General features: G+C 42.1%; 1 protein-coding gene across 3 annotated transcripts in view; it reads right to left on the bottom strand.

Annotated features, from left to right (window-relative positions):
* TANGO2 (transport and golgi organization 2 homolog) overlaps positions 1 to 27,316 on the bottom strand; it is a 146,703-nt gene that overhangs the window by 94,326 nt on the left and 25,061 nt on the right. For 2 of the 3 annotated variants that reach the window (XM_060785714.2, XM_067473185.1), the window contains exon 2: positions 3,907 to 4,027. In XM_060785714.2, the coding sequence (XP_060641697.1) occupies positions 3,907 to 3,962 (56 nt within the window). In that variant the 5' untranslated portion in view covers positions 3,963 to 4,027. Of the gene's footprint in view, positions 1 to 3,906; positions 4,028 to 19,021; positions 19,146 to 27,316 lie in introns of those variants that run through there. The other variant, XM_060785713.2, reaches the window with a different exon arrangement.

Below are 27,316 nucleotides of genomic sequence, written 5' to 3'. Positions count from 1 at the left end.
ATTCCTGACTTTTAATATGCTTTTTATATGTTTTTTTACAATAAACTGTTTGATTATATTCCTGGACTCTTGTGTGGTGCAGTGGTCATAGGTGGTCATAGGTGTTTCCAAGCCTGGGGTGCAACAGAGGAAGGAGAGAGTGGGAACAAATCTTCAGTCCGTGAAATAAAGGAATGCAAGTAGTAGGATCCTTCACAGGCCTGTATTGAATGAGTGCTTTGCAATTTGTTCATAACTTACCTGGAGTTAGAGGTGGCCATGTTTGCTTTTTTTTTTTTTTTTGTCTTGTCAGGAGCGACTTGAGAAACTGCAAGTCGCTTCTGGTGTGAGAGAATTGGCTGTCTGCAAGGACGTTGCCCAGGGGACGCCTGGATGATTTGATGTTTTTATCATCCTTGTGAGAGGCTTCTCTCATGTCCCCGCATGAGGAGCTGGAGCTGATAGAGGGAGCTCATCCACCTCTCCCCGGATTCGAACCTGAGACCTGTCGGTCTTCAATCCTGCACCACCAGGGGCTCTGCCATGTTTGCTGAGTACTACATTATTTATAACAAAAACTCCTAACAAAAATCTCCTTCAGACTGTAAGAACAGGCAGTAAATGAGCAAATGACACTCGTAGACAGTGTCAAGTGATGTCTATTGGGGCAAAACACACTTTGCATATATACCAATGAGGTCTCAGATGGCAGTAATGCAGAAAAGGATCTTGGGGTTATGATAGACAGTTCACATCCTCCAATCCTCTACAAATGAAAACTAGGACACATATGGCAGGGCACAACAGATTGTGGTCAAACGTGTGTGGTCAGGCAAGAAGTCAGCAAAGGAAATTCAGAAAATTACTGTTTAAAGAACATATATGTTGGAATGTATCTATTGAGTTTAGAAAATGCTGGGAAAAGGGCTGGGAAATGCAAATCAATAAACACCATACTCTATGCATTGGCATGCATCCACAGAAGAATGATTAATCTATATACATAAAAATGTAATGTTCATTCGTGGGATTAACATAACTCAAAAACCACTGGACGAATTGACACCAAATTTGGACACAATACACATCAGGCCAACGAGTGATTATCACTCATCAAAACATTGAAAAACACAGCAGAAGAGACTTAAAAAGCCAAAAAACAAAATATACATTACAACGCATGTGCAGAACCACATATATATACGCAAACACACATATACACAAATATATACACATATACACACACACACAAAACACATATACACAGACTGGGCCACAGCAACGTGCGGCAGGGGATGGCTAGTAATAAATATATCATTCAATGCATTATTCTGTAACCAAAATGCCTGTATCAGTCCTGCTCCAAATTACAACTTTCTCTCAGACCCACTGTATGCATTCTGTAATCACACCTGCCCCCTTTGCACATTTAAAGGTCCCATTCCAGCTTCTATTTGAGAAAGGTATTCTTAGAATGAAAATAAGACGTGGGAGTGGGGGAAATTATGTGCAATGCTTTAAGCTCTAGGAGATAAACGGAATGTCTTTAGTTATGAAAGGTATTGATGGGAAAATCCGAAATGATAGAAATACATACATACATCTTTTAGAACATCTAAGGGCACAATCCAGTACACCTAGGAGTAAATCGCTCTGAACTCACTGGGATGAATGTGTTATCGCGATGCACTGTTAATGCACAGTGCCATATAATCCAGTTCAAAGCAGATAATCTGAATTTAGAAACTGGATTATATGGCAGTGTAGCTGGGACTTTAGTTTGCAGTGATGGAACTAAGACAATGAAATAGGGGGAGCAGGAGAAGGAGAGAGCAAAATCACTCAACAGTATCAAAATTGTTCATGTTTTAAATGAGAATGTAAAAACTGGACTCTCAGGAGAAAACAAATATGGTAATCGACAAGGAATTAACTAGGGATATTGCTGTCAAACCAGACTTTTTGGAGATATGCATGATCAAGAGGTGTAGTTGCTTGGGAAAAAGAGCATCAAACTTATTTTCAAAGTGATTTTCACAGGACTTTGATCAGGACTGTCCCCCCAATTTTTATTAAAAGGCTATTTTAATTATAAAATAACCGCTCTATTTGGGGTTGTCTTTGAAGATTGTTCGGAAGTTCCAAGTAGTCCAACAGGTGGCAGCCAGATTGCTCACCGGAGCAATGTACAAGGAGAATATAACTCCGGTGCATCAACTCCACTGGCTGCCAATCTGCTACTGGGCACAATTCACAATTAACCTATAAAGCCCTAATGCAGTGTTTCTCAACGTTCCTAATGTTGCAACCCCTTAATTCAGTTCCTCATGTTGTGGTGACCCCCAGCCATAATAATGTTTTTGTTGTTACTTCATAACTGTAATTTTGCTACAGTTATGAATTGTAATGTATATATCTGATAAGCAGGATGTATTTTAATTCACTGGACGAAATTTGGCACAGATACTCAATACAACCAAATTTGGGGTTGGGGAGGGATTGATTTTGTCATTTGGGAGTTTCAACTGCTGGGATTTATAGTTAACCTTCAATCAAAGAGCATTCTGAACTCCGCCAACGATGGAATTGAACCAAGCAGGGCATACAGAACTCTTATGACCAACAGTAAATACTGGAAGGGTTTGGTGGGCACTGACCTTGAGTTTTGGAGTTGTAGTTCACCTACATCCAAAGAGCACTGTGGACTCAAACAGTGATGGATCTGAACCAAATTTGGCATGAATACTCAATATGCCAAAATGTGAACAATGGTGGAATTTGGGGAAAACAGACCTTGACATTTGGGAGTTTAAGTTTCTGGGATTTATAGTTCACCTACAATCAAAGAACATTCTGAACCCCACCAATGATAGAATTGGGCGAAACGTCCTACACAGAACCCCCATGCCTTGAAGGGACTCACTGACGCAAGCCTCCCTCCAGCCTCGCAAGCTCTCCCTCACCTACACATGTTCACCACGCTGCCATGTGCCGAGCACACCTGCTCTTCCCTCCCTGCTTGGAGTCTCAGAAACAGCCCTCCCCTTGGTCAATCACAGTGGAGGAGGGCTTTTGGTGGGAGGATTCGTCATCGGTTTCCAAAAAGGAGAAGGATAGGCAGAGAGATCTTCAGCCTTCTCTGCCAAGTAAGACCATCTGAAATATATGTTTTCTAGTGGTCTTTGGTGACCCCTCTGAAACCCCTTCGCGACTGCCCCCCCCCCCAGGGGTCCCGACACCCAGATTGAGAAATACTGCCGTAAACGGTTCCATCCCAGCTTACCTATCTGAACGTATATCTCCCTATGAACCTGCAAGAGTGTTAAGATCTTCTGGGGAGGCCCTGCTCTCAGTCCCACCTCTGTTGCAAGCACAATTGGTGGGGATGAGAGACAGAGCCTTCTTAGTGGTGGCCCCTTGGCTATGGAACTCCCTCCCCAGTGATATATGTTTTATTTGTTTTATTGTTTATATATTGTATTTTTTGTATATTGTTGAATTGCGGCATCAAATTGTGCCAAGTTATGTAAGCCGCTCTGAGTCAACTTCGGGGTGAGAAGAAATTGATATAAATATAGTAAATAAATAAAATAAAGAAAAAATATTAACAAAATAGCGAATAAGTTGCTGCTTCAATTCGCGTAACAAATAATTTCCCTTCTGAACCCTACAAAAGGAAAAATACTTAAAAAAAAGAACTTTGAAAGTGCTAATTCTGTTCTCTCACTCTAAAGACCAAGATCAGAAACTAGACCTCTACAAACAGCACTGGTTTTCCATTTAGGAGAGAAATGGGAGGCTAGATTAAGGTCACCAACAGCATTGCATGGCCAGCACAGTGAGCAATGGCACAAATGGCTTTTCATATCCCGACAACAGTGGCAATAATCATGGAGATAAAAGAGGAGAACCAGAGGTGAACGTTACCTGTATGCATTTTTGGAAACAGGTCGAGGGTCAAACTTGAAGAAAAGAATGCACATGGGTAACCGATGAGGATGGCAGGCTTCTTCCAAAGAGGGTCAGTGAAGGGTCATGCTGTGGCAGCCTGCAAATGAAACAGTGGCAATAAGGACCGATACAACTCAGAAATTCACACAAATACAGCCTCTGCTTCTCATTAGCAGGAATTAGCAGGACTTTGGAATGAGAGAGAAAAAGAGAAACTGATTTTTTTAAGGTTCAGAAATTAGAAACTGCAGCAAGCAAAGTGATGATGAGGCTGAGACAGACTTTGATCACAATGTCAAACCTGGCCTCTAACAACCCAGCTGTAAAGATCTGACCACAATAATAATAATAATAATAATAATAATAATAATAATAATAATTTTCTGGACCACCCTCTCTCCCCGAAGGGACTCAGGGCAGTTTACAGATACAGAACAAAACGCAAACATTCAACAGCAAAAATAACCACAAAGGATGTAGAGTCAGCGCTCCACCACATCTACTGGGTCTGGGCACACAGGACTCCAGAAAATTTGGCCTGCAACTCCCAGAAATCCTAACAGCCTGTAAACTGGCAGGGGTTTCTGGGAGTTGTAGGCCAAAACACCTGGGTACCCACTGGTTGAGAACCACTGCCCTAAAGTGACATCCTCTCAGCCGCCTGAGTTGCCCTTGGGCTGATATGAGCGGGGTAAAAATGATGTAAATAAATAAAAATAAATAAGAGTTATCCAGATGTTACCCACTAGAGATGTTACCCACTGCAGTCATGCTGGCCACATGACCTTGGAGATGTCTATGAACAATACTGGTTGTTTGGCTTAGAAATTGAGATGAGCACCACCCCCCAGACAGCTTTCTAAGATCTACACCTCAGCTAGCGAGAGTCCAAAAGTGGCAGGCTAAAACCCAGAATCTCAATCAGTGGCTGATACTGGATGAGAAACTCCCTCCTGGGCACACAGAAGACTGGGTGACTTGGAAGGCACTGAACAGACTGTGTTCTGGCACCACAATATAGAGCTAACCTTAAGAAATGGGGCTATCAAATGGAGTCCATGACATGTGTGTATGGAGAAGAGCAAACTACAGACCACTTACTACGATGTGCTCTGAGCCCTGCCACATGTGCAAGGGAGGGCCTTCTTACAGAGACACCAGAGGCACTTCCAGTGGCCAGCTCCTGATCAAAGGAAATTTAGTATAATGCCAAGTTTTTAACTTTGTTTGTGGGTTTTCTAAATATTATAACTGTATTCTCAATTCACTTCTGACACTGTAAATAAAAATAAAAAATCCAGATACTGTTTGCCTCCCTCTGAGAAAATACAACTTGCCCAAGGGCACCCAGTGGGTTTCATGACCAAACAGGGATTCAAATCTTGGAGCACTGGTCTGACTCTTCAACCATTTCACCATATTGGTTCTCAGAAATTAACATGTATTTTGTAAAATAATGCTGAAGTATAGTTTGCGGTTGCATCTGAGTGTGTCTAAGTAACACTACTGGGTAGGAGTTTTTTAATATGAAGTTGCTAAATACTCTTTATGTTCCTTCCCTAAAACACAATTCTGCATGTTTCTGGATTCAGGCCATGCTTCAACGGCATGACAAATGTTCTTTTACAAATCAGAACCTTGTGAAGCTTTTCAAATATTTGCTATATTGGCCCACTGGGAATGGGATCTAGTAATAAAACCACAATGCAGCCTCACTTTCCCCTCCAGCTGAAGCAATGATGAGAATGTTAGTAACAGGACAAGGATTCTGCGCAATTCTCAGCTACAGACAGCTTGCATGTATTAACGGTTTTCCAGAATGGAGCAATGGCCGTGTAGAGATGGGGGAAATGAAAATCAATAACTGAACTCTATAACAGCTCCAAATAATTAACTTCACCTTGCCCCGGTGAGTGACGACCCACGGGATTTTATCAAACGCAAATTGAATTATTTTTATGAGTCCAGGAACATTGTTAAAGCAATCTTTCCCCATTTCTATGAAACTAATTCTGCTTCTAATTCAAGCTCTACCTTTCATGCTACCTTGCCAAAATATTCTGCAACCTCCCCCATTTTAATCCAACCAGAAGGAAATCCTTTTTCCACAGGTGTTCACATTATTTCGCTCCAACAATTAAAAGCAGCGAGTAGAGAACAGTGTTGATAGGATTTCCCCCATTAACAGTCTGCCAAAACTACTGCTTGGGGCTGTCAAGCTCAGATCAATACAGACAAGAGTCTACTGACAACAGTCTCGTGCCACCATTCAACAGCAGTTAAACTTCCCAGTTCCCAATACCCTGCTAAGGATTCCTGCAGCTACAGGTAAAATACTGGGTTTTTTTTTTCAATTCTAAGACATACTTTTTTCCTATATCAACATCTCTAAAATGGGGTGTGTCTTATGATCACAGGTATATCTTATGTATTGTTGTTATTGGTAGTGAAATTAGAGTGCGTCTTATCAGACATATTAAAAATTAACTGGATATTTTTTATTACAAAAATGCGAGTCAAGCACTGCAAGAGTTAGTAGGCTGAAGCCTGTTTGTGTTAGTTTGCCTAAGTGAGGGAACTCCCCAGTCTGTGTGACAAGGCTTCTCTGTGAGGTAGGCCTTTGTCTATGAGAAGGCTGAGTATGAGAGAAGCCTCATGTGATAAGCTCCAGTGTATGAAGGCTGCTGTGTATAAAGCTACTATGTATTTGTTTATTTGTGTTGTAGAAACCTTGTTATTATAAATAGTGCAACTATAGTCTTTTACTACAAAGAAAAGCCTCCTATGGAAGGGACAGCATTAGTCTCTGTGTTCTTTTTATCATTTTGGGCTACTGGTGCTGGGTCATGCTGCTGCTGCTAAGTTACTTTGCTGTGCCTTTATGAGGAGGGTCTTTTGTTAATAAGCCCACTCGCTCAACACGTCTTACAATCGATTGAAGCGATGGTCCTCCACCATCAACTCCGCTGGACTGGCCACGTTGTCGGGATGCCTGACCACCGTCTCCCAAAGCAGTTGCTCTATTCTGAACTAAAAAATGGAAAATGGAATGTTGGAGGATAGGAAAAGAGATTTAAAGATGGGCTCAAAGACAACCTTAAAAACTCTGGCATAGACACTGAGAACTGGGAAGCCCTGGCCCTTGAGCACTCCAGTTGGAGGTCAGCTGTGACCAGCAGTGCTGTAGAATTTGAAGCGGCACGAATGGAGGGCAAAAGAGAGAAACGTGCCAAGAGGAAGGCACATCAAGCCAACCCCGACCGGGACTGCCTTCCACCTGGAAACCGATGCCCTCACTTTGGGAGAAGATGCAGATTAAGAATAGGGCTCCACAGTCACCTACGGGCCCACCGCCAGGACACTACACTTGGAAGACCATCATCCTTGGACTACGAGGGATCGCCTAAGTAAGTAAGTACAATTATTTATTTATTTAGAACATTTATATTCCGCCTTTCTCACCCTGAAGGGGACTCAGGGTGGAACACAGCATATATACAGCAAACATTCAATGCCTGGACGTGAATTCATTATATGCATACATAATCATTAAAAACATTTGTCTCAGTATTAAAATACACTGTTTAAAACCATCTTGATCATCTGTGTCAAATCTAATTTACCTGGTAAGGTTTCCTATCACTGCGTTATTGCACTGTCCTGAAAGTTTGGTCCCACAGCCAAATTTTTACCATCCTTCTGATGGACAGGAGGGAGGACAACCTGATCTCACCAGGAAGGGAGTTCCATAGCCCGGAATCACTGAGAAGGCCCTCTCTCTCATCCCCACCAATCGTGCCTCTGACAATGCGGGGACTGAGAGCAGGACCTCCTTGGAGGATCTTAATCTCCACAATGGTTCATAGGGGGAGATGCGTTCAGACAGGTAAATTGGGCCGGGGCCGTTAAGGGCTTTATAGGCCAAAGCCAGCACTTTGAATTGTGCCCGGTAGCAAACTGGCCGCCAGTGGAGCTGGTGTAACATGGGAGTTGTATGCTCCCTGTATGCTGCCCCAGTTATTAATTGAAGAAATACAGCCATCCAAAATTGGACTGAATGTATTTAATGTTTGAATCCTAAATTTACTTTCATGGACAAAACCATGAGATCTGAAAAGTTGATTTCTGACCTACGACTCCCAGACTCCCCTAAGTCAACAATTTTAGTCGAAAACGTAACTTTTCCGAGCTTTGAGAAGAACATTAACAGTACAAGTGGATTCTGTCCTTGCCTCCCAGCCCAGAAAAGTCTGTTAGAATGACTGGAATTGTAGCTGAAGGATAGAGTTGGTGGAAATGGTCTCCTTATGCGAATGGAGACGCGAGTTAGAATCCACACACAGTCTTATCGTTTTTCTGATCCCACTCCAGTCTCCTGCCTCCCCATCCTGATTTGAAATTTGCATTTTGAGATGAACAGGGAAATTACTGTTTGCATTTGCCTTGCCTATCAAGCTCAGAAGCCAGGATAAGCACACAACAGTTGTCGGTCTAGGACTAAGCAGAAACACCTGCAACAATAGGATTAAAGCCTCTTACTGGGCTCCCTCAAATTCTTATTTTCCTTATAGTATTTCATTCCAAAGATGGCTTGGAAGGTGCCTTATTCCTGAGTCATCTGTCTATGTGGTACAAGATCTGGAACTTATTTTTGTACTTGGGAGAGAAATGTGAGAAACAAGGAAGCATTTTTCCTAGGCTATAAGGAATTTTCTATTGTTAAGTCATTGGAGACCTCTCTCCAAAAACAGAGCTGTACATTTTGGTCTGTTGAACCGACTTTCATCTATTAAAGAGACAGAAGATTTCAATTGCAAAACAATAAATTGCATATTGGCTCTAGAAAAAAAAATGTTGATAGGTAATACCATCTGAAAAAAGCAACACTTTGAATTTTAAGGAGATGGGGAATTTGAGAATGTGTGTTTTTGCTTTTCTTGTGGGCCTCATATATAGTCTATAAGTACATATTGTGACATACATATTTTAAAAATTGAAATCAGGATGTAGACAGTGACCAGCTGGTTACGATGAAGAGAAGGGGAAGAAAGCCTGCTAATAGAGAGGAAAGAGTGGTTAGAGCAGAGAGTGAACTATGGACAAGTGTAGGAGCCCAGAAAAGGAAGACAATTTTCATGCCAGACACTCCTCTCAGTGTCCTTTTAACATTGCAAGCTATACAAAATATATTAAAATATCTTTTTGTTTTGCCTATGAATGTAGCAAGAAATCTGTGAAAAAAAACCAAAGCACAATCATAGGGAAATCGAGCATGACCCCGACCCCCCCCCCCCCCCCCGGCCGGGGTCAAATGAATGAAGACAAACTACAAGTACCGTGGTGGAAAGGCCCGTGGAGAGTGGGATCCCGGAGCCCAGCTGATCGAACATGTGAATGATAGGAGGAATGGAGGAGCCCAGCAGCAGCTACCAACCTCCTGGATACTTTTTAACCAAGACTCTTTCCTCCTTTGTTACAAAGTAACCCCTTTAATAAATGTGCACTGCTGTGCATTATCCTTATATTTGATTCTTTGTATCCTCTTTGCCTCCTGTTATTTTCTCCCCTTCCCATCTCTGGCAGCTGTCCCTGGTAACTGCATGCCCCCATACCCCCCTTTGCCCTCAGAATGGGGGTCCCCTTACTTCTTTCCCCCAGAATATAACCTCCCTTCACCCTAATTAACCCCGAACCAACCCTTGCCCCTGTGGGTACCGTGGTTCCCATAACTGGCTTCCCCTGATATCCACGGACCCCTTCTGTGTATCATATAATATTTTGTGTTTCATGAAAGTTTTGGAGACCTGAAGCCACTAAAGCAAGATTCTGGTGGCCTTTTGCCAGCACCTCTTGACCTTGAAATTCCCTCCAGCGGTTTTCCTGGTCATCACCTAACTACAATGGACTCAAGCACCCATCATTTCTGGATCAATCCATCTCTATTGATTCCCATAAAGCCAGCTATGCAAGGGACAACAGGACACGGAGTTGGGCCACCCTTCCTTTGTACAGCCACATGGACATAAGAAAGGCACATTAATCACTTAGCACCTCTTCCATGATACTGGGAGGTCTTGCCTCGCTTTCCAGAGTGCCATTTCCACAATCCACTCACTTTTGACAATATACTGGTATGGAACACGATGAGCATTAGCACCAGAGGCATTTGACTCATTCGCTGAGGACTCATGACAAGATTATACTGACAATAAAACTCATGGGATCAAATGGCTCCTTTTTGTTCGTCCCAGAGTTGAAACACTGTAATTCTCTCATGAAACTGTGTGTTATTTTGTCCCTCTAGTCATCCTGTCCCCTGTCAGCCATTGGAGAGCAGAAATGTGCATTGGAAGCAGGGAATGTTCTCTGATTGGCTGGTGGCCACCGCAGTCCCACCTTGGAGAGGGAATCCTCCCAGCCGGTGTGAAGTCAGACATCAGCTCCTCCAGTCAGTGCAAAATCAGTCCCATCTGAGAGTCAGTGGGAAAAACAAAAGACCTTATTGTATAAAAATGTCTGTTTTACTCTTGTCAAACATGTCGGCTTCCATTTGCAGTTTACTGCAAGCTGTCATCCTTTCCAGCTCAGTGGCTTCTTCTTCAACTGGTGCCAGGCACGGATCCACAGGAGGCCCACTGCCGGTACCCATCATCCACCTAACAGATCTTGGTATCCGCACTTTGGGTTTTGCTATCCGCCGTCCAGATCTCACTATCCGCAACCTTTTTAAATTGCTCACTTTCATTAGGGAAATCAATATTTGTATATGAAAAAGATTTTAAAATGATGATCATCCACTAGAAAATTGACATCAGGTGACAGGATATTCTTGCATATTCTCAACAAATACAAACAATGAAGTGGAACCAGTAAGTTACCCTGAATTTGATGCAGATTACTCCAATCTATGTGTTCTTTTATTTTTCTCTTTCATGGATGTCATGTTCTTTGGAAGCTTGTTCGGAGCAAGTGAGTGGCCTTTTAGGCTTTCTCCACATGAAGAGGAAGGAGTTCTCTTTTGGAATAATATGAATTATATGTCAAAGCGGGGGAGGGCATCAGGATTTGAGAGAAGCTGAGGTGGGGCAGAAGCAAAAAAAGGTTGGGAATCTAAATGTATGCACCTATAGGAGGAAATCTTAAGTTGCCTGGAGTCCCTATATTGGGAGAAAGTAGGGATAAAAATAAAGTAATAATGTAATTCATGAACTTCAGCAACTAAACTGATCGAGTGTTCAGCCAAGTTAGTAAAAATGGGGACAAATGGTTTTGAAGCAAACAAACATGCATTTTTCAAACAACGCAGCACTATGTTATAGTGAGCAGCACCAAAGAAACATGCCTTCAGTGAAAGAGAAAACAACAGATTGTATCTTCAAGATAGTGTTTCTACACAAAGTTTCAGTAGGCTAAATCCAACCAGAGTGGATCCACTGAAATCACTGGGACGTAGTTAAGCAATTACTAGAACCTCTCATTAACATTTATAGAACACAGAATTGGATTTAGCTCAATATTTACTCATTTCCATGTTAGATCTGGTGCACTTTGCAATAACAAAGCAAACAGTTTTAGGGAGTAGGAAGGAACCACAATCTAGAAGTACATATCTGGCTTACCAATAAAGAAAACACAGAAATCAGATGTTTCCAAGCATATTTTGTAGGTAGTCAAAGGCAAAACTAATTTCCATTCCCTTTCCTACTGGTTCTTTTTAAATTAAAGACTTTTTTTCCTACAAGATTTCTGGGTGAAAGTTCACACAGTTCTTTTACACTGTTTACATAGTTACTATATGATTTCCTCTACAAAGGTATTAAAGGTAGGAGGCTTGTAAACTGATAACAAAGGATTGTCTGATATCAATGAAATGCACTAAAATTATAACAGGAAAAGAATTGTTTCAGTAGTTTGCTACACGGAAGGGTCATTAAAAAATTCAGAAACATGTGGGCATTTTGCAAAAAGTCCTCCTGTTGCAATTTAACCAAAAAGCCGGCACTGTTCCATATGCATGTTCTTGGCAGTGCTCTGCATGAGCAAGCACCTGTTACCTACTGCCCTCTATTGACAAGAGCCTCAATCGAAAACCCTCTGAGAAATTATTGCAAAGCAATAAAGCAGAACCCTGAAAGCGCTGGGTATGGGCAGCAACAGTGTGAAATGGAAGGCAATTGTGGCTGCATGGCAAACTAACCTGGTGCCATGGAAAACAACACTCAGCTAAGCAGACCACTATTTCCTCTTAGACTAGCTCTGGAAGTTGGGGGTCTTTGTCTCACATTGCTTCTTGTTCCACCCGCAAAGCTCCAGGGAGTGGCATTTAAAGGCTTGTGTGTTAGTTCTTGGTAACCATGCTGTAGAAAGGCACAGGTCTTTTATGCTTTTAACCATCTATCCAATGTTGCTGGGGACAATCCCCAGAGGATTGTGGCTGGTGTCACCAGGATATAGGTGACAGTCCTCTTTCCCTGATATATTCTGAGTTAGATGGGGCCATGTGCAACACAGACTGCTACATGAATTATTTCTGCCATTACATGCTGCCCCAAATAGTCCTAGTAGAAAAGTGTGCATAACTACTGCTAGCTCCATCTGCTATACCACAGCAGCCTTTCCCAGACTGGAATTTCATGGACACTCTTTTCTAACATCAAGACCGGGTTCCTATAAAGCAGCAGACATTGGGCTCTGCTTGGGCATGATTCATAGAATCACAAAGTTGGAGGAGACCTCCTGGGCCATCCAGTCCAACCCCCTACCAAGAAGCAGGAAAATCGCATTCAAAGCACCCCAACATATGGCCATCCAGTCTCTGCTTAAAAGCCTCTAAAGGAGGAGCCTCCACCTTGTCACATTCAACAGTAGCAACTCATGTAGGCTGCAGTAACAAGAGTAGTCTCCAAGCTGGGTAGTTGGGTCTCCTCTTCTGCACATCCAATACAAGTGGGAGAAGATGGAAAGTGATTGCCAATTGGCCACCAAATCATGTTCAAAGTGTTGCTCTTGGTTTATAAGGCACTATACAGCACAAGATTCAAACTAAGAGACTGGCTTCTTCAATGTAGGATGCATCTATTCTACATGGTAGAACTCTGGATGGCTAGTCACTAGCACTTTGGGGCAGAGACGGCTAAGACCTTGTACAACTACAACTCCCAGGATTCCCTAGAACTGAGCTGTGATAATTAAATCCATGGCAAACAAACTAGTTAAATGTGGGCTAGGCAAAACAACGGTTAGCTGGATCTGTAACTGGTTAAGTGAACGAACCCAAAGGGTGCTCAGCAATGCTTTCCCTTCATCCTGGAAAGAAGTGATGAGTGGAGTGCCATAAGCAGGGTGCCCTCCTGGGCCCAGTTCTGTTCAACATCTTTTTAATGACTTAGATGAAGGGTTATAAGGCATGATCATCAAGTTTGCAGACAACACCAAATTGGAAGGGATAGCTGGTACTCCAGAAGACAGGCGCAGAATTCAAAACCATCTGAAAAGATTAGAGAGATAATTGGCCAAAACTAACAAAATGAAGTTCAACAGAGAGAAATGCAAGATACTCCACTTAGGCAGAAAAAAATGAAATGCAAAGATACAGAATGGGGAACGCCTGGCTCGACAGAAGGACATGTGAAACAGATCTTGGAGTCCTCGTGGACAACAAGTTAAACAATGTGATGTGGCAGCTATAAAATCCAATGGAATCACACTGTGTCCCATTATGGGCACTGCAACTGAAGGGAGTTGTTTACTCTGAGATGGAATGTATTCAGAGGAGGGTGACTAAGATGATCAAGGGTCTGGAGAACAAGCCCTATGAGGAATGGCCTAAAGAGCTGGCCATATTTAGCTTGCAAAAGAGAAGACTGAGAGAAGACATGATGAGGGTCATGGATAAATATGTGAGGGGAAGTCATAGGGAGGAGGGAGCAAACTTGTTTTCTGCTGCCCTGGAGACTAGGACTCAGTGGAAGAATGACTTCAAACTACAGAAAAGAAAGGAGATTCCACTTGAAAATGAGGAAGAACTTCCTAACTGTGAGAGCTGTTCAGCAGTGGAACTCTCTGCTCTGGAGTGTGGTGGAGGCTCCTTCTTTGGAGGCTTTTAAACAGAGGCTGGATAGCCATCTGTCAGGGGTGCTTTGAATGCGATTTTCCTGCTTCTTGGCAGAACTAGATGGCCTACGAAGTCTCTTCCAATTCTAGAGTTCTATGATTGTATGTCAAATTGCATTCATTCTATAGTGCAGATTTACCCATAGCCCATCCAGGCTTTACATTTTAAATGGATGTGAGAATAGTGCTAATTTTACTGTTGCCAAGTAAAGGTTCTTTTCCTGTGGTACAGAAGAAAGGCTTTAGCATTGCATTTCCGCCTATCTGCTATCTCTTCATGCTGGATATTTGTGCTGTCACCTGAATACCAATCTGTTTATGCAGGTATTTGTTGCTCATTTATCTAATGGTTTGCTTCATCAATGAACAGTTGGAAGTAATAGCCAGCAACACTAACAGCACTCCTGATAACAAAGGAAGGGGTTGCGCTCTTCCCAAGGAGTGCAGCCTACAACTTTTACAGCCATGAAGATAAACAGGAATCCCTGAGGCACATACAGCCCGACCCACCCAGACCTTCATCTCCCACCAAGGAAAGATTTAACAAGTTTAAGGACAGATGTCAGACATCTTTTTTAAGCAGGAAAAGCATTTTGTCAGGTACCCCTGCCAGCAAATTAATTGGGTAACTCAATCCAAAGAAAGTGTTGACAGTTAATGGCTTGCAACTACTCATGAGGCTTGTTTCATCTGAGAATGCTCTCTCCATTGGCTGATGAAAATACTGAGTGGTGAAGTTAGCTTCAGCAAGTTACAGGTTCATTTGGGTTCCAAGCGTTAAGCCAAACCAGCTGTTAGTTGCTGCGCATCACAAGGCTCAAAGAGAAGCTCCTGGCACAAAGAACAAATCTTGGCGCTTTCAAAACAACAGCAAGACCAACTTGCCTCTCCCTTCTACATCTGACTACACTGCTTTTTTTTAATAAAATAAAAATGTTTCAATACATTATGACAGGTAATTATATATAAACACAAGAATATAGTAAACATAAAGAGAAAGAAAAACATTGAAAAAAGAGCCTGAGCCAAAATAGCATAGATTATAATGACTTCTGATTTTTCTTAACATAGGCTATACTTAATATCTTATGCTTCTTCAATTTAATCAAGCATACTAATAATTAAAACCTACACTTAGTATATCATTCCCTTCATTCTGCAAAATGGAGATCTAAGCAATCAACGTCTCAAATTATGTTCCTCTAATCAAAGTAGACAACTTGTCCATTTCCAGTAAATTCAATCTTTTGTTGGAATTTCTGCATTTTGCCATTTCTTTGCATATGTTATCCTTGCTGCCATAGTCATACAGTGCAGTAATCTTCCATATTTCTTTTCCATCCCAGTACATCGTCTTATTTAAAAAATCATCACTAATAAATCTTGTTCACATTTTCACAGTACTATTTGTCTTTACTTGCCTTCTCAAATCCACATTTTTCTTGCCTCACTGATTTCATTTTTGTTCCTCCTGTCTTTAACACAATTTTTTAGGGTCCCTAAGCCATAGCTTTTACCAAATTTGTTGCAGTGGTGGGAAAACAAGTTTCCCATGTTCCCCCACCACATCTTTCATCATTTTTTCCTCATCATGCTTAATAATATTAATAAAAATAATACTGTATTGTCGAAGGCTTTCATGGCCGGAATCACTCAGTTCTTGTGGGTTTTTTCGGGCTATATGGCCATGTTCTAGAGGCATTTCTCCTGGACGTTTCGCCTGCATCTATGACCTCTGAGGATGCTTGCCATAGATGCAGGCGAAACGTCCAGGAGAAATGCCTCTAGAACATGGCCATATAGCCCGAAAAAACCCACAAGAACTGAGAAAAATAATACTATTTTTATTTATCGTGTCATCAGCAACCAGACATTTGTATTACATTTTAACAAAAACAAACAGACAGATAGACAAAATACTGAAAAAGAGGGAATAGTTTCACGATGGCTTCTAATTGAACTGTTTCTGCCCAAGTGGATTGTTGCTTTGCAAGATATAAGTTATTTGTGCTCACACAAAGAAAAACTGAAATTCCTGAAATAACTTCCAGTTGCAGTTTAGTGCTGTTCAGGTCCACAATGGGGTCCACATACTGTCTGCAACTATCCCTCCCTCCCTATATATTGAATGAAGCTGCCTTCATAGACCTGTCAGCAGCATATGATACTTTAAATCATCACCTTCTTCTAAGAGAAATTTCTAATATCACAAAGGACTACCACCTCACCCGCTTCTTAAGAAATCTGCTACAATACAAGAGCTTTTTTGTTAGGTTCCAGGGTCATATAAGCAGATGGCGAAAACAGAAGAACAACCTGCCTCAGGGAAGTGTGCTTGCTCCATCAATGTTTAACATTTACACAAATGACCAGCCTCTGCCAGATGGGACAGAGATTTTCATCAATGCTAATGATCATGCCATCACCGCTCAAGCAGTGAACTTTGAAATGGTTGAACAGAAGCTCTCTGAAACTTTAGCTATTCTTCCTGCCTATTTACAGAGCAAACCAGTTGATTCCTAATCCATCTAAAATGCAGAGTGTGCTTTTCATCTTTAAAACAGACAAGTATCTCAAGCTCAGAGGATTACCTGGGAAGTAATCCCACTGAAGCATTGCAGCACATCCAAATAACTGGGAGTTACCCTGGACTGTGCTCTGACTTGCAAGAAGCACTGCTTGAATATCAAGCAAAAAGTGAGTGCTACAAATAATATCATACAAAAGCTGACTGGCACAGCCTGGGGATCACAACCAGACACAGTGGTGCTCACCAGAGGATGCTCACCAATGCTTCCTCTTCATCCTGGAAAGAAGTGACGAACAGAGTGCCGCAGAGTGCCGCAGGGTTCCGTCCTGGGCCCGGTCCTGTTCAACATGGTTATTAATGACTTAGATGAAGGGTTAGAAGGCATGATCATCAAGTTTGCAGACGACACCAAATTGGGAGGGATAGCCAATATTCCAGAAGACAGGAGCAGAATTCAAAATGATCTTGACAGATTAGAGAGAGGGGCCAAAACTAACAAAATGAAGTTCAACAGTGACAAATGCAAGATACTCCACTTAGGCAGAAAAAATGAAATGCAAAGATACAGAATGGGGGAGGCCTGGCTCGAGAGCAGTACGTGTGAAAAACATCTTGGGATCCTGGTGGACAACAAGTTAAACATGAGCCAAAAATGTGATGCGGTGGCAAAAAAAGCCAATGGGATTTTGGCCTGCATCAATAGGAACATAGTGTCTAGATCCAGGGAAGTCATGCTATCTCTCTATTCTGCCTTGGTTAGACCACACCTGGAATATTGTGTCCAATTCTGGGCACCACAATTGGAGAGAGATATTGACAAGCTGGAATGTGTCCAGAGGAGGGTGACTAAAATGATCAAGGGTCTGGAGAACAAGCTGTATGAGGAGCAGCTTAAAAAGCTGGGCGTGTTTAGCCTGAAGAAGAGAAGGCTGAGAGGAGACATGATAGCCATGTATAAATATGTGAGAGGAAGTCATAGGGAGGAGGGAGCAAGCTTGTTTTCTGCTTCCCTGGAGACTAGGATGCGGAACAATGGCTTCAAACTACAAGAAAGGGGATTCCATCTGAACATTAGGAAGAACTTCCTGACTGTGAGAGCAGTTCAGCAGTGGAACTCTCTGCCCCGGAGTGTGGTGGAGGCAGGCATGTAGCTGCTAGGCCCGTAGCCAGGATTTTGATCCGGGGGGGGGGGGGGGGGGCTGAGTCTGAGCTAAAGAGGGTCTACCCTAGCAAACCTTTTGTATCGTTACCCCATTACCCCCATGCATATGGGATATATTGAGTATGGTGATCGGATCATGATATGAATAAACATAACAGTTTAAATAATGCACCAGTGAGGTCTTTTCGCGAACCACCATGAGAATTTCGGGGGGGGGGGGCTGAAGCCCCCCAAGCCCCCCCCCCCCCCCGGCGGCATGCCTGCATGCTGCATTATCACAGAATGCCTACGCCCTACACCACTGGAGAAATTATACTGTTTAGCCAGTATTGCACCACCTGACATCCTCTGGGAAGTAGTACCCAGTAATTAAAGAACCAAAGCACGGGCATCTCCAGCCCGTCCTCTGTTCGGATATCTGCCAGCAAGCCAATGATTTAAATTAAGAAATAGCTTCCTAAGATCTACAGAGATACTCGCAGAAACACCTCAGCAAGCGAGAGTCCAAAAGTGGCAAGCTAAAACCTGGAATGTCAATCAGTGACTGATACCAGATGAGAAATTCCTCCTGAGCACACAGAAGACTGGGCAACTTGGAAGGCACTGAACAGACTGGCCATGAGATGCAGAGCTAACCTCAAGAAATGGGGCTACAAAGTAGAGTCCACAACATGCGAGTGCAGAGGAGAGCAAACCACAAACCACTTACTACAATGCAGCCTGAGCCCCACCACATGCACAATGGAGGATCTTCTTACAGCAACACCAGAGGCACTCCCAAGTGTCCAGCTTTTGGTCAAAGGACATTTAGCATAATGCCAAGTTTTAAACTTTGTGTTTTTAAATACATTATAACTGTACCCTCAATTCACTTCTGGCATGATAAATAAATAAATAAATAAATAAATATTGGATTTAAGAATTATGAAATTGATTAATCTAAAAGGTTCTGTCCAACAACACTTGAGTAATTGTCTAAACAACTCCCTAAGTATCTATACAAGAAGGAAGACAGTACTGCTTATGAAGTCAGTTTCAGTATCGCCATGATGAAGAATTAAAGGGTCTTTCAAGATATTTTAGTTGCCTATTAACTCAACATTTTGGCTCTGCTGAGATACTGCCCTAAGAAACCAAGAGTTTCAAAGGTTTCAGAAATTGAGACAGCAGGCCCACCTAGTTCCGTGATATTTTTTAGTAAAAAGTAGTGAAGAGATCCAGAGAATGCAAACAACTTTATCTGTATCCCCAAAATACCAAGCACATCTCTCTTCTCCTTTACTTACCAGTAGATGAATAAACCTGGGTGCCTTTCGTACAACCCAAGAAGTGATCCCAACCTGCTCAACTCGGAGATTAAAGTTACAGAGACGGACTCTCAGAAAGAGGAACTGAGTTAGATTATGTGCACAAATGAATCAGGGTTTTGTTGACTGAAGAGGGATTTTTGGAAAACTGAACAGTTGACTCAAGGGAGGAGGAGGAAATCAGGTCAAAGGCCTAAGCAAGCTCTTCTTACTCATTTTGGTGCATGCAGCTATTTTATAATGCCACAATCGAAAGCAATACAGGAAGGCATTAAAACTGCTAGTTTCAACAAGCGACTATTGCATTCATCAGCATATTTGTTCAGCCATCAGGTATCAATTTAAAACTGCTGGAAGCAATTTGATTGCACGCTATCACATACAGCAGGAGTGGTTAACTTGTTACCTGTAAGCCACAGGTCAATCTGAAGCCCCACCGCTGCAAGCTGCAGAAAAGCAGGTAAATGAATGCTTGAACCAAGACAGCGTATGAAATTTTTAGATCAATTGTATATTTTCATGACCAAATGTGTGTTCTTCCCTTGTAAGTGCCTGCAGCACAGAGGAAGTAGTGAACAATCCAACAACTTCTCAGATTTTACTGATAAGACATGTAAGGGGCTTGAGAGAAGACATGGAATGTATCCACTGCCATTGCAGGGCTGGACACTGGGCTTTCTTGAGGGTAACAGCACAACAGTAGTAAGTCTTTTGATACAATTGATTTTTTTTAAAAGTTCAAGCTTTAGTTTGTAGGGCTGTCCAAACAAGGAAAAATTTGTTTCTAAACTCGATTCGTTTTTAGGGGTTTTTTGCGTTTCGTTATTTGAAAGAATTCCGAAAATTTTCCTTAAAAAAAGTTCGATATTTACGAAATTTCAGAAATCATAAAACAATTACGAAACAATTATGAATCGATTACGAATCGATTCGTTAATGGCGGCCGCGATCGCGCAATACGCTAAAAATACTTCTGAAGCTTCCCTCTCCCTCTGTTGTTGACTGTTGGTGTGATAATTATATTTTTTTTCACTGAGAAAACAAACAGCAACCCTAAAACTTGCACCAGACATGCGGAAATAATAACGAATCAATAACGAATCAATAACGAAACAATTACGAAACGAATTGGAAAAATTCGTTTCGTTTTTTAGTTGCTCCTGGATGATTCAATATCGCTTCGTTATAAAAAAAAATAACGAATTTTTAACGAATTACGAAATTACAAAACGAAACCGCCCAGCCCTAGTTTGTAACCCACTGGTTACTTGCTTATGTTGTAAATAATTCTTTCCTTTTACAAACTCCGCTGTTACTCAGAATCCTGTATTGTTGTTGTTCTCTTTTGATGAGCTGTTGTGCTACTACTCTTCTTTATATTTTTATTCATTTCTCCAATCTTTGGCTGGATCTACACTGCCATATCATCTGGTTTCTGATCCCAGATTATCTGCTTTATAACCAGCTCAAAGCAGATAATTTGGGATCATATACTGGATTATATGGTGGTGTAGATCCAGTCACAATTGACCCAATGAGTCAGCACAACTAAAACTTACATAAATCGAGTATGGGAAACAATAATAACACAATAGCTAAGTCTAGAAAAATAAAATATATCTTAATACAGTAAATGTTTAATGTTTGCTCCAGCAATGTTTAACACTGACACAAATGATCAGCCACTGCCAGAAGAGACAGACATTTTCATCAATGCTGATGAATGCTCAGGCCCCAGGGTCTCTTCTGCAGCAGGGCAGAGCAAAGCTCTCCCAGGCCTCTAAATCAAGAAATGGCTTTCTAAGATCTACAGATATGCTCGCAGGAACACCTCAGCAAGTGTGAGTCCAAAAGTGGCAGCCTAAAACCCAGAACCTCAATCCATGGCTGATATCGAATGAAAGACTTCCCCCTGGACACACAGAAGACTGGGCAACTTGGAAGGCACTGAACAGACTGTGCTCTGGTACCACGAGATACAGAGCCAATCTTCAGAGATGGGGCTACAAAGTAGAGTCCATGACATTCAAGTGTGGAGAAGAGCAAACCACAGGCCACTTACTACAATGCAGTTTGAGTCCCGTTACATAAACAATGGAGGACCTTCTTACAGCGACACCAGAGGCCCTTGAAGTGGCCAGCTTCAGGTCAAAGGACATTTAGTATAATGCCAAGTTTTTAACTTTGTTTGTGTTTCTAAATAATTATAAATGTACCCTCAATTTGCTTCTGACATGATAAAGCCCTAGAGTTTTCATTACATATGTTTTAGTCAATGTCCCCACTACTTTCAATTAAAATTTGGCTACATTTTGGCTGACAATTTCCCTTTTCTATCAGGATAGAAGCTAGATTCCTGTTGCGAGTTTATGCCAGGAAGAAGAGGCAACAGGAACTATAAAAGTAGCCAGGCATCAGAGGAATAGGCCACTGGGAGCTAGCAAATTTTGACAGTCTTCATGGGTCCATTGCTAATGCAGGACATTAACATCATCCTGTCCTTAATATTATTCCTAGATAATGATCAATGGACTTTAAGAAAGCCATTGTAGAGATGAGGACAAATGTTTACAGAAGAGAAAAACATGGCTTAGCGTTTTATTAGTTTCCTCAGAACTAGGAGGAAATAGTTGGTGTGGTGAATGAATTAGAACCAGACATCCTGAGGAGTGAGGTTGAATGGGCCTTAAGAAGCATTGCTAACAACAAGGCAGCAGGAGATGACGGGATCCCAGCTGAACTGTTTAAAATCTTAAAAGATGATGGTGTCAAGGTGATGCATGCCATTTGCCAGCAAATATGGAAAACACAAGAATGGCCATCAGACTGGAAAAAATCAACTTATATCCCCATACCAAAAAAGGGAAATGCGAAAGACTGCTCAAACTTCCGTACAGTGGCCCTTATTTCTCATGCCAGTAAGGTAATGCTCAAGATCCTGCAAGGAAGACTCCAGCAATACATGGAGCGAGAGTTGCCAGATGTTCAAGCTGGGTTTAGAAAAGGCAGAGGAACGAGAGACCAGATTGCCAATATCCGCTGGATAATGGAGAAAGGCAGGGAGTTTCAGAAAAACATCTACTTCTGCTTCATTGACTATTCTAAAGCCTTTGACTGTGTGGATCACAATAAATTGTGGCAAGTTCTTGGTGGGATGGGCATCCCAAGCCACCTTGTCTCTCTCCTGAGGAATCTGTACAAGGACCAAGTAGCAACAGTCAGAACTGACCACGGAACAACAGACTGGTTCAAGATTGGGAAAGGCGTGCGGCAAGGCTGCATCCTCTCACCCAACCTTTTTAACTTGTATGCAGAACACATCATGCGATGTGCGGGGCTGGATGAATGCAAAGCTGGGGTGAAAATTGCTGGAAGAAACATTAACAACCTCAGATATGCAGATGACACCACTCTGATGGCCGAAAGCGAGGAGGAGCTGAGGAGCCTTCTAATCAAGGTGAAAGAAGAAAGCGCAAAAGCCGGGTTGCAGTTAAATGTCAAAAAAACCAAGATTATGGCAACAAGAATGATTGACAACTGGAAAATAGAGGGAGAAACCGTGGAGGCCGTGACAGACTTTGTATTTCTAGGTGCAAAGATTACTGCAGATGCAGACTGTAGCCAGGAAATCAGAAGACGCTTACTTCTTGGGAGGAGAGCAATGTCCAGTCTCGATAAAATAGTGAAGAGTAGAGACATCAGACTGGCAACAAAGATCCGCCTAGTCAAAGCCATGGTATTCCCTGTAGTAACCTACGGATGTGAGAGCTGGACCTTAGGGAAGGCTGAGCGAAGGAAGATAGATGCTTTTGAGCTGTGGTGTTGGAGGAAAGTGCTGAGAGTGCCTTGGACTGCGAGAAGATCCAACCAGTCCATCCTCCAGGAAATAAAGCCCGACTGCTCACTGGAGGGAAAGATACTAGAGACAAAGTTGAAGTACTTTGGCCACATCATGAGGAGACAGGAAAGCCTAGAGAAGACAATTATGCTGGGGAAAGTGGAAGGCAAAAGGAAGAGGGGCCGTCCAAGGGCAAGATGGATGGATGGCATCCTTGAAGTGACTGGACTGACCTTGAAGGAGCTGGGGGTGGTAACGGCCGACAGGGAGCTCTGGCGTAGGCTGGTCCATGAGGTCACGAAGAGTCGGAGACGACTGAACGAATGAACAACAACAGGAGGAAATAATCTGTGAGAACAGGATATCACATCTAGGAGATCTGAATGAAAACATGTACCAGTATATCCCGCTCCCATACTTCGAGAATCTCAATTTCTCCAGATCCTTAACTTGGAAATCAGTCATTTTTAAAGGAATTGTGTTATAAACTACTATAAGAATTAGTTTAAGAGACAAAGGGGGGGGGGAGTAGATTAGAATCTTGCTTTGGAGATGATGAACACTTTGATAGCCACTTATCTCAATGAAAAGCAGTTTTACACGATTGACTTGGAGAAGAACAATTGCATAAAACAACCTGACCATGCTACAAATTGGTCCCTCTCCAAGTGTGCTTTCTGCAGAAAAAGCAGTCATTGTGAATGTGACTGTGACATGTAGTTAGGTCTTGGATTACAAAAGGGACGCAGCATGAATGTCAAAGCAACCGGTCTCTTTGTGCCTTCGGTGTGCCTCCCTTTTCTCAAGAGTGATTCATATTTGGCTAAAGCCTACAGCTTTGTATTTTACAGAGTCCACACACTTTCTGAAAGGTAAAGAGGTTTGTAAAACTGAGTGCATTCTTCTGAAACTGTCAGAAGAAAAACAACTTTTAAAGTCTATGTTAGTCAAAGGCAGCAGGGATTGTGGGTTAATAATGAGCAGACTGGAAAGGGGACAAGAGGGACAGGCTTTACTCTAAGAAGTTGGAACTTTCACATATGTCTTCTAAGCTTTCAGCGTAATACTGCAGCATATGTATTTCTGCCTCCAAGACACCTGTTGATTTACACCAGGGATCCCCACACTCACGCCTGTGAGTTGGATATAGCCTCCTAAGGTCCTTTACCTGGCACTTGTCCTTAGGGTCATCCTAAGTCTGAAACTATTGGAAGGCACACAATAACAATCCTAATTAACCTGAATCAGCCAAAAGTAGACTCACACTTCCCATTGAAATACTAATGTGTTTTTGCACTACAAATAAGACATGCACAGTGTGCACAGGAATTTGTTCATGTTTTTCCAAACTATAGTCCGTCCTCCCAACAGTCTGAGTGACTGTGAACCAGCCCTCAGCTTAAAACACTTGAGGACCCCTGATTTACACTGACCCCAACTGACAGGGTTGTTGGAGATAATTATGTCAAGCCAAGACACACCCGCCCCCCAAGCAAAATTTATGACAGAGTGCTTCGTTTGGACCATGGCGGGAAGTCTCGATGGCTTGCCAGAGGAGGACGGAGGAAGACTTGCAACAGCCACCAGCTCCAGAAGATACATTGTCTCAAACCCCCTTTTTATGAATTACAAAGGATGAATGAATTGTTTATTGTACCACCATAGGCCATGACATCAAATAATATACAACCTTGAAAAGTACAATAAGCACTTTCCAATATAAACATTAAAACTTACTCTATATACTGGCTCTTTAAAATTACAGTAGCAGTGACATGATAACAATAACAATGTCTGATTTATATCATCCCACACAATCTCCATTTCCATTTCTAGCCTCCGCTGTGGGCTTTACTAATTTAGCTCAGATTTTTTGGGCTGTGACTGCAAATGTGGCAACCTTTAATGTTATATTTTTGGAATAACCACTAACAAGTCACAGACAACTGCTGAGTGTTGCTATGCTGCCCTTTCTTCCAAAAGGGCTCCCAGAAGATTGTTTCTAGGGTCATTATACAAAGGGCAATGTAACAGAAAGTGTATTAAATCTTCTCTTTCCCCTGACCCACAATACAAAGTCATTCGGCATGAGGGAATCTTTATGTATCAGTGGTTCCTAACCCTTTTTGACCAGGGACCACTTTGATCAGGGACCACTTGACCAGGGACCACTCTCCAACATTAGTACCAAAAAGGTTATGAATCGTTTTTGGTCAACTTTAGATTTGGTTTTGTTATTTGGGGTGCTGATTCAGATAACTGCATTGGATAGACCACATCTGCTGTAGTTTCTGATACAGAACATAAGCCATCCAATAGTCACCATCTGCTCACCCACAGAAAACCATATTTAATAATGTAGAGCTGATATGGTAGTAGTAATCTTTTGTGGGTAGTCAACCTCTCCCCTTCCAGTATCCCCTGCCTCGACACTATAAGAGGGTTTTGCGAGACCAGTTGCTCTCGTTGCTGTGTGGTTTTGAGGCAACTGTGTAATAATGGTGAGACCACGGACCAAATTTTTGCTCTTAGGGACCACCAGTGGTCCATGGACCACAGGTGGGAACCACTATTGCATATCTTCCCTCTAGCCAGCCTGATGGCATTGTTTGGAAGTGCAGGGCTGTAAATGCTTTTCTAAGGGCTACAGACATTAGGTCTTGAAGACATTGTTGACAATATTGGTCACTCTTTAGTAGATGATACCAAGTGGTGAAACTCTGCTGTTTACTAGTTGGTAAGTTGTCAGATGCATGTGTCTCAAAGATTTTATCTCTAATCACCTTCTTGTCCAACTGCATTAGGGTTGTTGTTGACCCATCAAAATACTGATGAAGCAGGGGCACCCAGTACTGAGCCCAGCCTCCCCACTTATATTGTTCCATCAAGCGTTGCTTTGTTATATCCTCATCTTCCATTTCCAGAAGTCTCTTCTCATATGAGATGTTAAGCTTATGAATTCTGGCCTTAAGTGCAGGAAGATCTAGTTCAAGATCTAGTTCAAGGGTTAAGAAAGCTCTTACAAACTTATTCTGGATACATTCAACCTGCTTTGTGTTACCCTGTCCACATATTTCCACTCCGTATAACAATTGTGGTAGAATTTTTACGGCAAAAATCATAATTGTGGGACATACCAAGGAACCCCCCTTTGTATTCCCAAAGGCTAGAATTGGTTTTGCTGACCTCCAGGTGGATAATTTGGCTGCTTGTATATGACTCTTCCAGTTACCATTATATGAGAAGTGTATGTCCAGGTATTTAAAACTGTGACACTGTTCTATTGGGTGGCCATCCAGTTGCCATTTATGTATCTGCTTCCTCTTGGAGAATACCATCACTTTGGTTTTAGAGTGATTCATCCTCAAATTCTCTTGATCACAAATTCTACCTAGTGTCCTCGAGTCGCCGAAGTCCTATTTGTATATTTGTGACAGGAGGACCATACCATCAGCATATAATAAGATTTGAACTCTTCTATTACCTCCTGATGGTGGGAAGTGATCAGGGGAGCTTAATTTGGCAACTAGATTGTTCACATAAAAGAAAAGATGCCAACAAATAGGACCTTTTTTAGGCTACTACATTCTGCATCGAACCAGGGCCTCCGTTCCAACCTTCCTTATCAATGAAGGCAGCAGATATCTTTCCTCCCCTATGGCATATTTAACAAATTTAGAGGTTTCTATTCATGGCCTTAAGTGCAGGAAGATCTAGTTCAAGATCTAGTTCAAGGGTTAAGAGAGCTCTTACAAACTTTCACCCTGGCTCGATGCCATGCTCTCCCATCAGCTGTACTCGAAGGCCGCTACCGGAAGATCCCTTTCCCAGAGAGACTCTGCCCCTGTGACCCGGATCATATAGAAACAACAGAACATGTGCTTCTCCAGTGCCTGTTCTACGGGCATATCCATGCCAGGCTTATCTTACCTCTGATATACAATTACCCTGGTTGTTCAGGACAATTTTATACCTCCCTGCTACTTGTAGATACTAATTTAGCTACAACCTGCAATGTTGCAAAGTTTTGTGCAGCAGGATACAAAATCCATTAGAGGATGACTGGTCCCAAAAGTTAACTGTGTATCCAGTAATCAACTTCCTTGATTCTATAATTTGCTGATAGACCTGTGCATTGTATTTTTACCATGTTTCCCCTTCTACATCCTCACTCCCTATTGTGCTTCTGTATTTATATTTACATTTTGCTGAACACCCGTAAGGGCCAAGCCGCTGGGCTCACAAAAGAGGGAAAAGGTGCCCACAGCTTGGGAAACCTTTATTGTGATGAGGAACAGTCACTGGTAGATGCATATTGCCCCTACTACTACTACTACTACTACTACTACTACTACTGAAGCCTAAGAGCCTGTACAAGCCAATGGTACTCCATGAGCTGTTGCATAGTCATTTATATGACACTACCAGCTGTTTCA

This window comes from Anolis sagrei, chromosome X, assembly GCF_037176765.1.
Source record: "Anolis sagrei isolate rAnoSag1 chromosome X, rAnoSag1.mat, whole genome shotgun sequence".
Lineage (NCBI taxonomy): Eukaryota > Metazoa > Chordata > Lepidosauria > Squamata > Dactyloidae > Anolis > Anolis sagrei.
The sequence above is the reverse complement of the archived record's forward strand: the minus strand, read 5'-3'. Positions and strand labels throughout refer to the sequence as shown.